Consider the following 15,267-nt stretch of genomic DNA (forward strand, 5'->3'; position numbering starts at 1 on the left):
TATCAAATATTTGGTTTACAACTTAATAGGAGCCAGCTAGGTATTTGGCACATTATTAATCTCCCTTGAGTAGGTCACGACAGAATCTCCAGTAAATTAATAGTTCTTAGAATTCAATCTAATGGTATAGAGTCATTCACACATATAATAATTCTTCATGCTTATCCTTATCAAAATTTCGAGTTACACTTTCTTCCGTTTCTGTTAGTCAAGTTTTCTAAAGGGCTAGAATATGTAAAAGTACTTATCTATTCTATTTTAGGTTCTTTCGGGATTTTCTCCGTCCTTCCTTTTAACGAAGTTCTGGCTGCCTTGGTTCTGTTGCCACGTGGAAATCACGTGCTCTCCCAATCACGTGCTCGGTTTCTTTACTAAGGATTTACGTCGATGCTATTCCTTACTAACGGCCTGCGTTCAAGATTTGCTGTGTTCTGTGGTGGTGCCATACTGGGATTTCTCGGAGATCAGCTCTTAAAGATAAGAACTGAATCACGATGGCCACTCAAAGCACACGGTGAGAATACAGGAACAAACAGAACAGGGGAGGAGGGGGGTTTCAATTCTGTGTTGCAGGTTTTATACGGTCCCCAAGAGTGCCACCTTTCCGAGTTTGACCTCTCCTTTCACCCCCGACTGGGTGACTTCACTGTTCTTCATACGGGGCTGTCCAATTCTGGGAATGTTTGCGTCTTGATGTTTTCTTAGAGGTAGCACCCACGGACACTTATGCTGCTATTGTAATATTGGGTGACCTTTGCCCCTTCTTACCGAATTATTGGCATTCTTTCACATGTAGAAATTCACTGATAACTACTCTCATGTGAGCCCTTTTTTTTGACTTACAGTTACATTAAAGTATAAACACACTAACTACAATACAAACAGTTCTTATTCTAATTTGCCAGTTGTTATTTCTTTTAAGACATAATTAAATTGTGCTAAATGATAAGTATGCTCATTTAATGGATATTTTCTGTTAGACTCTGGAAAGGTGACCTCATTTAGAGTGAGGTCGCCTGTTTCAGATCTAACAATATGCTTATTCTCTGTTTCTGGTGTTTATATTTTATACATTTTTATTTGATATGGAAATAAAGATGTATTTCTAGCTACATGTTTTAATATAATTTATACCAAAGCTAAACTCTTTCTTTCATGTTTGAGAAATGCTACTTTTGATCATTTAAATATTTTAAGCATTTGTTGCATGTTCTATAACTGATCATGTGATCATTTATTACAGACAAGGTCTTGGTAAAGATGGAGAAGGGAGACTTGAACCAGTTGAGGCTGTTATTTTACCAGCAGGTACTATCCTGTTTAAATTAAGACTTATTTTTGTTTGTCTTAATTACTTCTAATTTTTATTATAATTATTACAGATATGTGAAATCAAAACATTTGGTAGTTAACTTGCAATATATAAGCGACAAAATAATGTGAACACCTGGGAAATATGCCATATGTATCTTTATTATTAAGGTGTGGATCATCATTTTTTCTTTAATACAGCTGCCAACAGTCTTGGAATAGATTTATACAACTTTTTAATAGTTTCCAGTGGAACATTGTGCTATTCGTCAATCAGAATATCTGATTGAGATGTTGGAGGGGGGGGGGGGACTTTGTTTCTCACTCTGCTCTCCAAAATTGTCCACAATGGTTTGATGATATTGAAGTCAGGTGATTCAGTTGGCCAGGGCAGATGTTGAAGTTCTTGGTGCTCCTCAAACCAAGACAACTGTTCTGGCTATGTGTTTGGGCACATTATCGTCTTGAAAAATGGCATCATTGTTGGGAAACAACATTTAGACCATAGGATGCACCTAATCATCCAGAATTCCATGTATGTGCTTGTAGTAATTCAACCATTTAGGGTTATGATGGGGCCAACTGAATATCAAGATATCGTCCCAAATCTTTTGACAGTCGGAACCAGACAGTCTGAATGGTATGCTTCCTTGGTGGTTCTCCATACACAAACCTAACCTGTTGTTGGGAATAAAGTAAATGCTGACTCATCGGACCATATCGCTCATTTCTAGTCATCAGCTGTCCAGATTTTATGTTCCTGACACCTTCTTTTTCACAGTTTTGCATTGGATTCTGTGATTAAAGGTTTAGCAATTGCAGTTCGTCTTGGCTTTGTGAAGTTCTCTGTGGACTGATTTTGTGGAAATAGGGTCTTCAAGGTGGATATTGAGTTCAACTTTTGCTACAGTAGTTATGTGTTGTTTGGGCATGATCCTTGTTGGTGTTTGACAGTTCATGTCATTCAATTTCTATTTTCAGTCACTATTCTTCTTTGCCTATGAAGTCTTGCCATGCTTTGTTTATAGAGTTGTAACTGTAGAGACTGTTGCGCTTGACACACCAACCAACTGGACTGTTCTGGTTACAGATGCTCCTACTAAACAGGTTCTCACGATTTTTCCTCTTTGGAAGTCCGACAAGCCACCCATTTCACTGACAGCTCAGACTAACCACTGATGAACATAATTTGTACTACACTGCCTTATAACCTGGAGAACACAAAGAAAAAACAACAAATGATATTTCTTTCAATAAAGAAATACTGTGAGTAAGCATATTCAAATAAATTATAATACTGGAACAAACTCACGTAAAATGTTATTTCATTATTATAATTTTTACATAAGTATCAAAGGCATCTTCAGTAAAGAAAAAAGCTAATTGAACAATAATTGACAATTCCAAAAGGCGCCACCTAAGTAGCTAATGTAAGATAACTAAAAAAGATCATTAAATTTCCTAACTTATTAAAAAAATAAAATAAAATGAACTTAGATAAATAAATAATTAAATAAACACACATACAGTTAAATAAAAAAATAAAAGTTAGGAAAGCTTAGCTGATTTAAAAAGTACTATCTCCCACAAAGACATAGACCATTGGATCTGTTTAAGTTAGGAGAGTGAAGTAAAGTTTCACATGTTTCTTTATAAAGCCATTCCATGATGAACTGACTTTTGTGAAGGACTCTTGTTCCAATGAACTCTATGTCTAGTGTTGATAGCATGCTCTGCAAGTCCATTACATCCATACAGGCATGCTGAATCTCATCACCATCCCAGACGAAAGGCTGGAACTATAAAACACTGGTTCATCGGGCCCACTCCTTATGTTCTTCAGATGAACTATTACAGAAAGAATTACAAACTATTATTAAAATAAAATGAACATTAAATAATTAAATATATATACACACACACACACACTCACACTACATACATATACATTTTTGCTTTTAATCTAGTGGTTATAAAATATAGAATTATAAAGAATTCTTTCATCAAAAGAGCTTTGAGCAGTTTGGTATCTCTGTCTCTTCAAATACAGAAGAAATAATGACCTTTTTAAGTTATCCTACATTAGCTACTTAGGTTGTGTCTTTTGAAATTGTCAGTTATTGTTAGATTAGCTTTTTACATGTACTGAAGATGCCTTTGATACTTAGGTGAAAATTATACAAATAAAATAATATTTTATATCAGTTTATTCTGTTATTATAATTGATTTCAAAAACTATTTGTATTGTTTTTTTTTTTACAGTGTAGCATACGCTAATAATATTAATCCCTATAATAAGTTGCAAAACCTGTAACACATCATTTGTGTGTTGTCAAAAAATATAATGCTGTGATAGTACCACTGAGAGTAAACTAGAAAGTTTGTGAAGTTTTAGAACTGAAAACTGAAACATGTAGTTAAATGTCACAAGAATGGATGTTGAATTAAGCATTCTACCCTTACTGTTTAGTCAAAATCTGCAGGAGTTGGATCAGGATCAACATCAGTTAGGGGAGCCCATTATAATAAGAGGAATATTGCTTCTGTTAGGATATGAAGCTGTATGTCAGATTTAATGATTCTAGCTGTTAAACATTGGTGAAATTTGCAAGAGAGGTTGTATCCATAGATGCAGGAGGGAGCCAGCCAAGCTTTATGTTTTCATTTGTGATAAGGGAAGCTTATGTGCCAAATTTGGTATTCTTTAGCTTTTACCATTTAAATAAAATCTACAAGCGTTTGGTATGTTGGGAATCCCCGGGTATAGGGATAATCCACTTAAACCCTTAAGTTATGATAGAAAGAAGCTGTATACTCTATTCAATTTGGTGTTCTGCTCTTAATAGGAAGGCTCAGTCAAATATATTGCTTTAAATTGGCAGACTTTTATTATTTTAATCTCTTAAAGTAGAACATTAATTAACACAAAGTGTTAAAAAATCCTCACCTTCTCATGGTGCACTCTGTTAGGTATCTACCTGGATACTGAATGAACGAGAATGAGCTGGCAGATTGGGATTTAGCTGATCAATTTATATTCTTATTGGCTTAAACCACAATGTTGTAAAATGATGATGTCAGAACATGTGTTTGAATAAAAAAAAAAGAGCCTAGATGACACCATAGTGTCATTACTAGATCAGTCATGTACATTCCACATAGTTGTTGCTACCATGGTAAAATAAAATTGTTGTTACAACTTTATCCTGTCAGGATAAAGTTGTAACTACAAATCAGCATATATTGAGATGTAATGAAGAAAATTTATCAGTTTCTGTCATGGGAATTTCTTAATTGAAAATAATTTATAAATTGGAAAATCTTTGTACATTATTAGACCTTTCCAAATAAAGGCAGTCAAGAACACCAAAGTGCCATATATACTTTTATCTGGGGGGGGGGGGAATTATCTTTTAAAAAATTTTTTATATATATATATATATATATATATATGCATCCTAGGGACAATAGTGTGTTAGGCTTCATGCTGTTTTCTTGTACTTTTTGTGCTATATTGACATCATGTATGGCAGTTTTGGTAATTCCTAATGATATCATTAACATGAATGATGAAACATAGAGTGTAATGTAATTAATAAAATTATATGTATCTTCTATAATACTGATATCCTCCAGAATATTTAAGAATTATGCCTGTACAATGTTCAACCACACTTAGACAAACTTTAGATTCTCTTTTCTTTGTATGTTTATCATACTTTTCGTATGTCCCCCTTCCCATTGTTAATTCCTGTATTGTGTATATCTTGTAATTTATCAGGCTGCATTAATTTTTAGGTTATTTGGTAGAATTTTTCTTTTAAATTATGTGCATCTTATCTTCTTAATAGGTAAATCCTTAGACAAATGTATAGCATTGCGAGAAGCAGCTGCCAACAGGAATCCATTAAGTGTTCAAAAAAAATTAAAAAGAAAGCAGAAAATAATGGATGAAAAAATAATATCTGGATATTGCAGACCAAAACCAAAGTGGTCAGTTTTTGATGTTCTCAATAGCAAGTTAGGTGGGAAACAAGGTATTTAATGAAAATATTTTATTTCGTAGAATGTAGTAATTAAATGCATATCAGATGAAGTCATAGTTTTCTGAGATAACTAGATTTTGGATAACAGGAAGTTTAACTTGGACTTATTTTTAACCTTCTGTTATTTTAAAGACTTGAAATGAGATAAATTTATGTGTAATGTAATAACAAAATTAGTATGTACATAACCCATGTTTTCAACTATAGTATTTATTGTGTATTTATTAGGGGTGCTTAAGGGTCAAAGCTGTATAATTGAGAGGAGACCTCTACATAGCCTTTCAAGGAATGTGGAGAACCGACCCGGGCTTCTGACTTAATGTCCAATCCTCACTTTCTCGCTGTGCACCCTGTTAGGTATCTACCTGGATACTGAACAAATGAGGATGGATTGGCAATTTGGGATTTAGCCGACCAAATTGTATACTTATTGGCTTAAACCAATATAGAAAATGATGGTACAACATGACAAAATTTCATGCTGGCTGGGGCGTCGCCCAGTTAAACAAGGTCCCCGTTGTATTCGCCAGGGAACGAGCGAACAGCGAAAAGTCAGCTACTGGAACAAATCTGAAAGCACACCCCAACTCAATATCACCAGAGTTAAAGATCGGTACTATCAACATAAGAAGCCTGAATGGCAAAGAAATCGAGCTAGCTGAGGAATTAGATAAGTACCAGATCGACATGATAGGGGTGACTGAAACAAAAAAAGACAAAAACTGGTGAGATCTTTCTGAGCAATAAATACAAAATGTTATATTCTGGCAATGACAATCAAGGAAAAGAAGGAGTAGCCATGGTATTCAACACTAAATACGAGGCTAATCTTCTTGTGTGGCAGGCAGTCTCAAGTAGAGTGATATGGGCAAATATGAGAATGTGGAATTGGACAATGAGACTTATTTGTGCCTATGGTCCCACAGAAGGTTGTACTAAGGTAGAAGTGGAGGAATTGTTTGAGGCTTTAGAGAAAGCAACTGACACAATGAAAAAGTAAAAGATGGTCCTTGTTAGGGATCTAAATAGCAGAGTAGGAAATGATTGGCAGGCATATAAAAATATTTTGGGAAAATTTGAAGAAAGGGGCAAAGCTAATAATAATGGCAAATACCTGTTGGATTTCTGCTCAGGACATGGTTACTAACACCAAGTTCCAACATAAAAATGTGCACAAATTCACATGGAGAGAAGAGGCAAGGAATAAGAAAAGTCTTATTGACTATGTTATTGTTGATAGTGATGTTTTCTCACTGGTGCAGGAAACCAGAGTGTACAGATGATTTGAAATTGGAAGTGATCACTATTTAGTCTTGAGCAGGATAAAATTGAATTTCATATTGAAAAGAATAATATGTAAGAAAATTTTAAAGCGAATAAAAGTTGAGCACCTCTTGAGACTAAAATACACAAAAATGATTGAAAAGTAAAAATGAGAGTTTCAGAACAGGAACCAAACCTTGAAGATTCAGTGGCAAGCCTTGAAGAAAACCATAATTGATTCAGCCAGAGAGGCATATGGTGAGGTTGTCTGCAAGGATAGGAAAATCTGAACTCCTTGGTGGACACAGGAAGTTAAAGAGGTAGTGAAGGAAAAGAAGAAAGCATATCAAACGTTCCTGGCAAATAACTCAGCTTGTGCTCTTAGAGAATACAGAGATAAATGTAAGAAAGCTAAACACTGTGTAAAACTATCTGAACAAAAGTCATGGGAGGCCTTTGGCAAGAACATAGAAAATAAATATCAAGAAGGTGACAAAATATTCTGGAGGTTGTTGAAGAAACTTAGAAATGTACGAAAGAGTGCTGTAAAAGGAGTTAGAGATGATGATAAAGGTGACGTGAAAATGGGAGAAAAAGATATCCTTGATCTATGGAGTAATTACTACGAAAAATTGCTAAATGAAACAAGCAGTGATAGCACAGTCAAAAAACACTCAACAAAAAACAAAAAACACTCAACAGACATAGTAGCAAAAAACACTCAACAGACATACCGTCAGGAATACATATCCATACTTGAAGTAGAAAAACCCATCAAAAGCTTGAAATGTGGAAAAGTAGCAGGAATAGATCATATTCGACCAGAAATGCAGAAGTATGGAGGTATAAAAGTCTAACAGTGGCTGCACTGCATAGTTCAGAAGGCCTGTAGAGAGGGACGAATTCCAGATGATCGGAGTAGAGCTCTCATAGTACCCATATATAAAAAGGGAAATAAAACTGAACGTGAGAATTAAAGAGGTATTTCCCCTACTGAGTGTTCCTGGTAAGATTTATACAAGTATACTTGAGAAATGGTTGAGAAAAATACACAAACATGATTGTGAAGAAAAAAATGAAAGAGTTTGAGAACAGGAACCAGACCTTGGAGATTCAGTGGCAAGCCTTGAAGAAAATCCCTGATTGATTCAGCTAGAGAGGCATGTGGTGAAGTGGTCTGCAAGGATAGAAAAATTAGAACTCCATGGTGGATGCAGGAAGTTAAAGAGGCAGTGAAGAAAAAGAAGAAAGCATATCAAAAGTTCCTGGCAAATAAGTCAGCTTGTGCTCTTAGAGAATACAGAGATAAATGTAGGAAAGCTAAACACGGTGTAAAACTAGCTGAACAAAAGTCATGGGAGGCCTTTGGCAAGAACATAGAAAATAAATATCGAGAAGGTGACAAAATATTCTGGAGATTGTTGAAGAAGCTTTGAAATGGAGGAAAGAGTGCTGTAAAAGGAGTTAGAGATGATAAAGGTAACGGGAAAATGGGAGAAAAAGATATCCTTGAAGTATGGAGTAATTACCTCGAAAAATTGCTAAATAAAACAAGCAGTGATAGCACAGTGGTAAAAAACACTCAACAGGCATACAGTCAGGAATACATATCCATACATCATCAAATTCCTGCCCTGTACCCTCAAGGGGTGAACAGGATATGATAGTACTACATGAAAAATTTACATCATTACTAACTTCCTATCTACAATTTTTCTCCAAATCAGTCTGTTACTTGTCAAGACTTCAACATTATCATGTCTTATATTTCTATCGTCTAAGGCACTTTGTACTGTATCAATTCATATCTTGGTCTTCCTATGGGTCATTTTCCTGCCAACCTGGCAGAGAACACTTGTTTTGCTAATCTTTCCTCGTCCATCCATACCACCTAAGATTAGCTTTGCTAACGCATTCCTGGATGCTGACAATGTAAAGTTCTTTCCTAATATCCTCATATTTAATATGATATTGCAATTGATGCCATCTGTTCATGCTCCTAATCTTTCTCAGGACTCTCATATCTGCGATCCCTAGTCTTTGGTCAAGTGTTTTACTTCCAATTCCAGCTCCAGATCCATAAGTTAAAGCTGGTTTGAACACTATCTTGTATACAGCTTATTTAGTTTTCCAACTAATTTCTCTCTTATTCCATATGAATTTATTCAATTGACTTCCTACCATACCAGCGTTGTTGATTTTGTTGTCTATTTCTATATTTAATTTACCATCTTCACTAAAAATCGTGCCTAAATAGCTGAAATGTTTTACTTGTTCCACAGGTTCTCCATTCACAACACAGTTGACATTTTCAATGATTCTACCTATTTTCATTGTGTTTGGCATTTTATTGCTGATCTTCATACCATATCTATTACAACAGTTATTCAATTTAGTCAGGGAATCTTGCAAACTTGTAGCGGATTTATTTTTAAATACAATATCGTCTGCATAAAGCAAAGAGCTGACATTAACATCTCCAATTTTGATATTATGTTTAATACCATTTTCCTTCATAATGTGATCCATATAGATAATGAATAACAGAGGGGATAATGTACATCCTTGTCTCACACCAGATTTAACATTAAACCATCTTCCTATACTTCCTTCAATTCTAACTGCTGACCTACAACACAAATAAAGACTAAGTATTGCTTGAAATAATGCCCCATTGACGCCATATAACTGTAGCGTATTGCATAGCTTTTCTCTTGGCACCATGTCATATGCCTTTTCCAGATCAACAAAATTTAAATACAGATCTTTGTTATATTCCCTTGCTTTCTCAACTATTTGTCGTAAAGTGAAGATCTGATCCTGACAGCCTCTATTTGGTATGAATCCAGTTTTTTCTTCCACAATTCTTCTCAACTGTTTCTCAAGTATACTGGCATAATTCTTGCCAGGAGCTCTCAGTAGGGAAATACCTCTGTAATTCTCACATTCAGTTTTATTTCCCTTTTTATATATGGGTACTATGAGACCTCTACTCCAATCATCTGGAATTCGTCCCTTTGTCCAGGCATTCTGAACTATGCAGTGCAGACACTGTAAGACTTTTCTACCACCACACTTGAGCATTTCTGGTCGAATATCATCTACTCCTGCTGCCTTTCCACATTTCAAGCCTTTGATGCCATTTTCTACTTCAAGTATGGATATGTATTCCTGACTGCATGTCTGGTCAATGTTTTTTATCAGTGTGCTGTCAACACTGCTTGTTTCATTTAGTTGTTTTTCAAAGTAATTACTCCATACTTCAAGGATATCTTTTTTCTCCTGTTTTCATGTACCTTTATCATCTCTAACTCCTTTTACAGCACTCTTTCCTCTATTCCTAAGCTTCTTCAAACCTCCAGAATATTTTGTCACCTTCTTGATATTTATTTTCTATGTTCTTGCCAAAGTGCTCCCATGACTTTTGTTTAGCTAGTTTTACACACTGTTTAGCTTTATTACATTTGTCTCTGCATTCTCTAAGAACATAAGCTGACTTATTTGCCAGGAACTTTTGATATGCTTTCTTCTTTTCCTTCACTGCCTCTTTAACTTCCTGTGTCCACCAGGGAGTTCTGATTTTTTTATCCTTGCACACAACCTCACCACATGCCTCTCTGGCAGAATCAATCAATGTTTCCTTCAGAGTTTGCCACTGAACCTCCAAGGTTTGATTCCTGTTCTCAAACTCTTTCATTTTCTTTTCAATAATATTTCTGTATTTTAGTCTACAGTTCACATCTGAGAGATGCTCAACTTTTATTTGCTTTAAAACTTTCTTACATGTTATTCTTTTCAATATGAAATTCAATCTTTTCCTGCTCAAGACTAAATAGTGATCACTTCCAATTTCAAATTCTCTGTACATTCTGGTGTCCTGCACCGGAGAGAAAACGTCACTATCAACAATAATATAGTCAATGAGACATTTCTTATTCCTTGCCTCTTCTCTCCAAGTGAATTTGGGCACATTTTTATGTTGGAACGTAGTGTTAGTAATGACCAATTCATGTCCTGAGCAGAAATCCAACAGATATTTGCCATTATTATTAGCTTTGCTCTTTTCTCCAAATTTTCTCAAAGTATATTTGTATGTCTGACAATCATTTCCTACTGTGCTATTTAGATCACCAACAAGGACCAACTTTTCGTTTTTCATTGTGTCAGTTGGTTTCTCTAAAGCCTCAAACGATTCCTCCACTTCTACCTTAGTACAACCTTCTGTGGGACCATAGGCACAAATAAGTCTAATTGTCCAATTGTGTTGAATACTATGGCTACTCCTTCTTTTCCTTGATTGTCATTGCCTGAATATAACATTTTGTATTTATTGCTCAGAAAGATGTCACCGGTTTTTGTCTTTTTTTGTTTCAGTCACCCCTATCATGTCGATCTGGTACTTATCTAATTCCTCAGCTAGCTCGATTTCTTTGCCATTCAGGCTTCTTATGTTGATAGTACCGATCCTTTAACTCTGGTGATATTGAGTTGGGGTGTGCTTTCAGATTTGTTCCAGTAGCTGACTTTTCGCTGTTTGCCCTGGTTCCCTGGCGAAAACAACGGGGGCCTTGATTAACCGGGTGACGGCCCAGCCGGCATGACATTTTGTCATGTTGTACCATCATTTTTTATTTTGGTTTAACCAATAAGAATACAATTTTGTCGACTAAATTCCAAATTGCCAGCCCATCCTTGTTCATTCTGTATCCAGGAGATACCCAACAGGGTGCACCACGAGAAGGTGAGATTGGACATTAAGTCAGAAGCCCGGGTCAGTTCTCCGCATTCCTTTAAAGGATATGTGGAGGTCTTCTCTCAGTTATACAGCTTTGACCCAAGTAGAAAAAGCCACCAAAGGCTTGAGATGTGGAAAGGCAGCAGGAGTAGATGCTATTCGACCAGAAATGCTGATATGTTGGTATTAAAGTCTTACAGTGGCTGCACTGCATAGTGAAAAAGGCCTGTACAGTGTGACAAATTCCAGATGATTGGAGTAGAGCTCTTATATTACCCATATATAAAAAGGGAAATAAAACTGAATGTGAAAAATACCCTGTAATTCTCATTTTCCCTACTGAGTGTTCCTGGTAAGATTTATACAAGTATACTTGAGAAACGGTTGATAAAAATTGTTGAAGAAAAGCTTGGTGAAGACAAAGCTGGATTCAGGCCAAATAGAGACTGTAAGGATCAGAACTTCACTTTACAAAAATAGTTGAGAAATCATGGAATGTAACAAAGATCTGTATTTAAGTTTTGTTGATCTGGAGAAGGCATATGACAAGGTACCAAGAGAGAAGCTATTCTATACACTACAGTTATATGGTGTCAATGGGGCTTTATATCGAGCAATACTTAGTTTTTATTTGAGTTGTAAGTCAGCATTTAGAATTGAAGGAAGTACAGGAAGATGGTTTAATGTTAAATCTTGTGTGAGACAAGGATGTACATTATCCCCTCTGTTATTCATTATCTATGTGGATCACATTATGAAGGAAACTGGTATTAAACATGATATCAGAATTGGAGATGTTAATGTCAGCTCTTTGCTTTATGCAGATGCTGTTATACTTCTAAATAAAGCCGCTACAAGTTTGCAAGATTCCCTGACTAAATTGAATAACTGTTGTAATAGATGTGGTATGAAGGTCAGCCAGAAAAAGACACAGACAATGATAATAGGCAGAATCATTGAAAATGTCAACTGCGTTGTGAACAGAGAACATGTGAAACAAGTAAAACATTTCAGCTACTTAGGCATGATTTTTAGAGAAGTTTGTTAAATTAAATATGAGAATAGACAACAGAATCAACAAAGCTGGTATGGTAGGAAGTCGATTGAATAAATTCATATGGAATAAGAGAGAAATTAGCCAAAACACTAAATTAGCTGTCTACAAGACCGTATTCAAGCCAATTTTAACTTATGGATATGAGAGCTTGGTCAGAAGTACAAACTGTACTTCTGACCAAGTACTTGGCCAAAGACTAGCGACCACAGAGATGAGAGTCCCGAGAAAGATTAAGGGCATGAACAGATGGCATCAATGGCAATATCATATTAAAAACGAGAATATTAGTTAAGAACTTGATATTGTCGGCATCCAGGAATGCATTAGCAGAGTTAATCTCAGGTGGTACAGTCACTTAAACAGAATTGGTGAGGAGTGAGGAAAGATTAGCAAAACAAGTGTTTTCTGCCAGGTTGGCAGGAAAACAACCCAGAGGAAGACCAAGATATAGGTTCATTGATGTGGTACAAAATGCCTTAGACATTATCACATCTTATAGAAATATAAGATGTGATAATGTTGGAGTCTTGACAAGTAACAGACTGATTTTAAGGAAAATTGTAGGTAGGAAGTTAGTTATGATGTAAATTTTTCATGTTGTGCTATCATATCCTGTACACCCCTCGAGGCTTCATGGCTAGAATTTGATGATGATGATATTTATTGTGTTTTATGTGTACAGATTGAATAATGAACTTTTAATATTTTGTATGCATGTATGAAAATAGAAATGAATAAAGCAGCGAATAGAAATAGGATTTGCATGACTATTTTTATAGAAGCTGGTTAATGTCAGTCCCATCTGATTTTCAGATTGTAATGTTTTTCATCATCATCATCAAATTCCTGACATGTACCCTCAAGGGGGTGTACAGGATATGATCATGCTACATGAAAAAATTACATCATTACTAACTTCCTATCCACAATTTTCCTCCAAATCAGTCTGTTACTTGTCAAGACTCCAACATTATCAGATCTTATATTTCTATCGTCTAAGGCACATTGTACCGTATCAATCCACCTATATCTTGGTCTTCCTCTGGGTTGTTTTCCTCCCAACCTTGCAGAAAACACTTGTTTTGCTAATCTTTCCTCACCGATTATGTTTAAGTGACCATACCACCCGAGATTAGCTCTGCTAACGCATTCCTGGATACTGACAATGTCTAGTTCTTTCCTAATATCCTCATTTTTAATATGATATTGCAATTGATGCCATCTGTTCATGCTCCTAATCTTTCTCAGGTATCTCATATCTCTAGTCTTTGGTCAAGTGTTTTACTTCTGACCCAGCTCTCAGATCCATAAGTTAAAACTGGTTTGAACACTGTCTTGTATACAGCTAATTTAGTGTTCTGACTAATTTCCCTCTTATTCCATATGAATTTATTCAACTGACTTCCTACCATACCAGCTTTGTTGATTCTGTTGTCTATTTCTATATTTAATTTACCATCTTCAGTAAAAATCATGCCTTAGTAACTGAAATGTTTTACTTGTTCCACAGGTTCTCCGTTCACAACACAGTTGACATTTTCAATGATTCTACCTATTTTCATTGTCTTTGCTTTTTATTGCTGACCTTCATACCATATCTATTACAACAGTTATTCAATTTAGTCAGGGAATCTTGCAAACTTGTAGCGGATTTATTGATAAGTATAACATCGTCTGCATACAGCAAAGAGCTGACATTAACATCTCCAATTCTGATATCATGTTTAATGCCACTTTCCTTCATAATTTGATCCATATAGATAATTAATAACAGAGGAGATAATGTACATCCTTGTCTCACACAAGATTTAACATTAAACCATCTTCCTGTACTTCCTTCAATTCTCACTGCCGACTTGTAACTCAAATAAAGACTAAGTACTGCTTGATATAATACCCCATTGACACCATATAACTGTAGCTTATTGAATAGCTTTTCTCTTGGCACCTTGTCATATGCCTTTTCCAGATCGAGAAAACTTAAATACAGATCTTTGTTATATTCCCATGCTTTCTCGATTATTTGTCGTAAAGTGAAGATCTGATCCTGACAGCCTCTATTTTGCTTGAATCCAGCTTGTTCTTCACCAAGCTTTTTTTCCACAATTCTTCTCAACCGTTTCTCAAGTATACTTGCATAGATCTTGCCAGGAGCACACAGTAGGGAAATACCTCTGTAATTCTCACATGCAGTTTTATTTCCCTTTTTATATATGGGTACTATGAGAGCTCTACTCCAATCATCGGGAATTCGTCCCTCTGTCCAGGCTTTCTGAACTATGCAGTGCAGCCACTGTAAGACTCTTATACCACCATACTTCAGCAGTTCTGGTCGAATATCATCTACTCCTGCTGCCTTTCCACATTTCAAGCCTTTGATGGCTTTTTCTACTTCAAGTATGGATATGTATTCCTGACTGCATGCCCTGTCAGTGTTTTTTACCAATGTGCTGTCATCACTGCTTGTTTCATTTAGCAGTTTTTCAAAGTAATTACTCCATACTTCAAGGATATCTTTTTCTCCAGTTTCCATATCACCTTTATTATCTCTAGCTCCTTTTACAGCACTCTTTACTCCATTTCTAAACTTCTTCAACAACATCCAGAATATTTTGCCACCTTCTTGATATTTATTTTCTATGTTCTTGCCAAAGTCCTCCCATGACTTTTGTTTAGCAAGTTTAACACTTTAACAACATGAGTTTTGTTTAGCTTTCTTACATTTGTCTCTGCATTCTCTAAGAACATAAGCTGACTTATTTGCCAGGAACTTTTGATATGCTTTCTTCTTTTCCTTCACTGCCTCTTTAACTTCCTGTGTTCACCATGGAGTTCTGATTTTTCTATCCTTGCA

At 35.6% G+C, this 15,267-nt stretch overlaps 1 protein-coding gene and 1 long non-coding RNA gene across 3 annotated transcripts in view; one reads left to right on the plus strand and one right to left on the minus strand.

Annotated features, from left to right (window-relative positions):
* The window catches only part of LOC150110678 (zinc finger CCCH-type with G patch domain-containing protein-like), a 149,472-nt gene that overhangs the window by 112,625 nt on the left and 21,580 nt on the right, over positions 1–15,267 (plus strand). For both annotated transcript variants that reach the window (XM_090395595.1, XM_090395602.1), the window contains exons 10-11: positions 1,244–1,308; positions 5,164–5,349. In XM_090395595.1, the coding sequence (XP_090251721.1) occupies positions 1,244–1,308; positions 5,164–5,349 (251 nt within the window). The remainder of the gene's footprint in view (positions 1–1,243; positions 1,309–5,163; positions 5,350–15,267) is intronic.
* Positions 2,013–15,267, minus strand: part of LOC150110679 (uncharacterized) — a 62,218-nt gene continuing 48,963 nt past the window's right edge. The window contains exon 3 of the long non-coding RNA XR_016548570.1: positions 2,013–2,522. This is a non-coding gene — a long non-coding RNA (uncharacterized LOC150110679). The remainder of the gene's footprint in view (positions 2,523–15,267) is intronic.

Source organism: Typopeltis vanoorti, chromosome 1 (genome assembly GCF_054136105.1).
Source record: "Typopeltis vanoorti isolate ZY-2024b chromosome 1, IOZ_Tvanoo_1.0, whole genome shotgun sequence".
NCBI classification, from domain to species: Eukaryota; Metazoa; Arthropoda; class Arachnida; order Uropygi; family Thelyphonidae; genus Typopeltis; species Typopeltis vanoorti.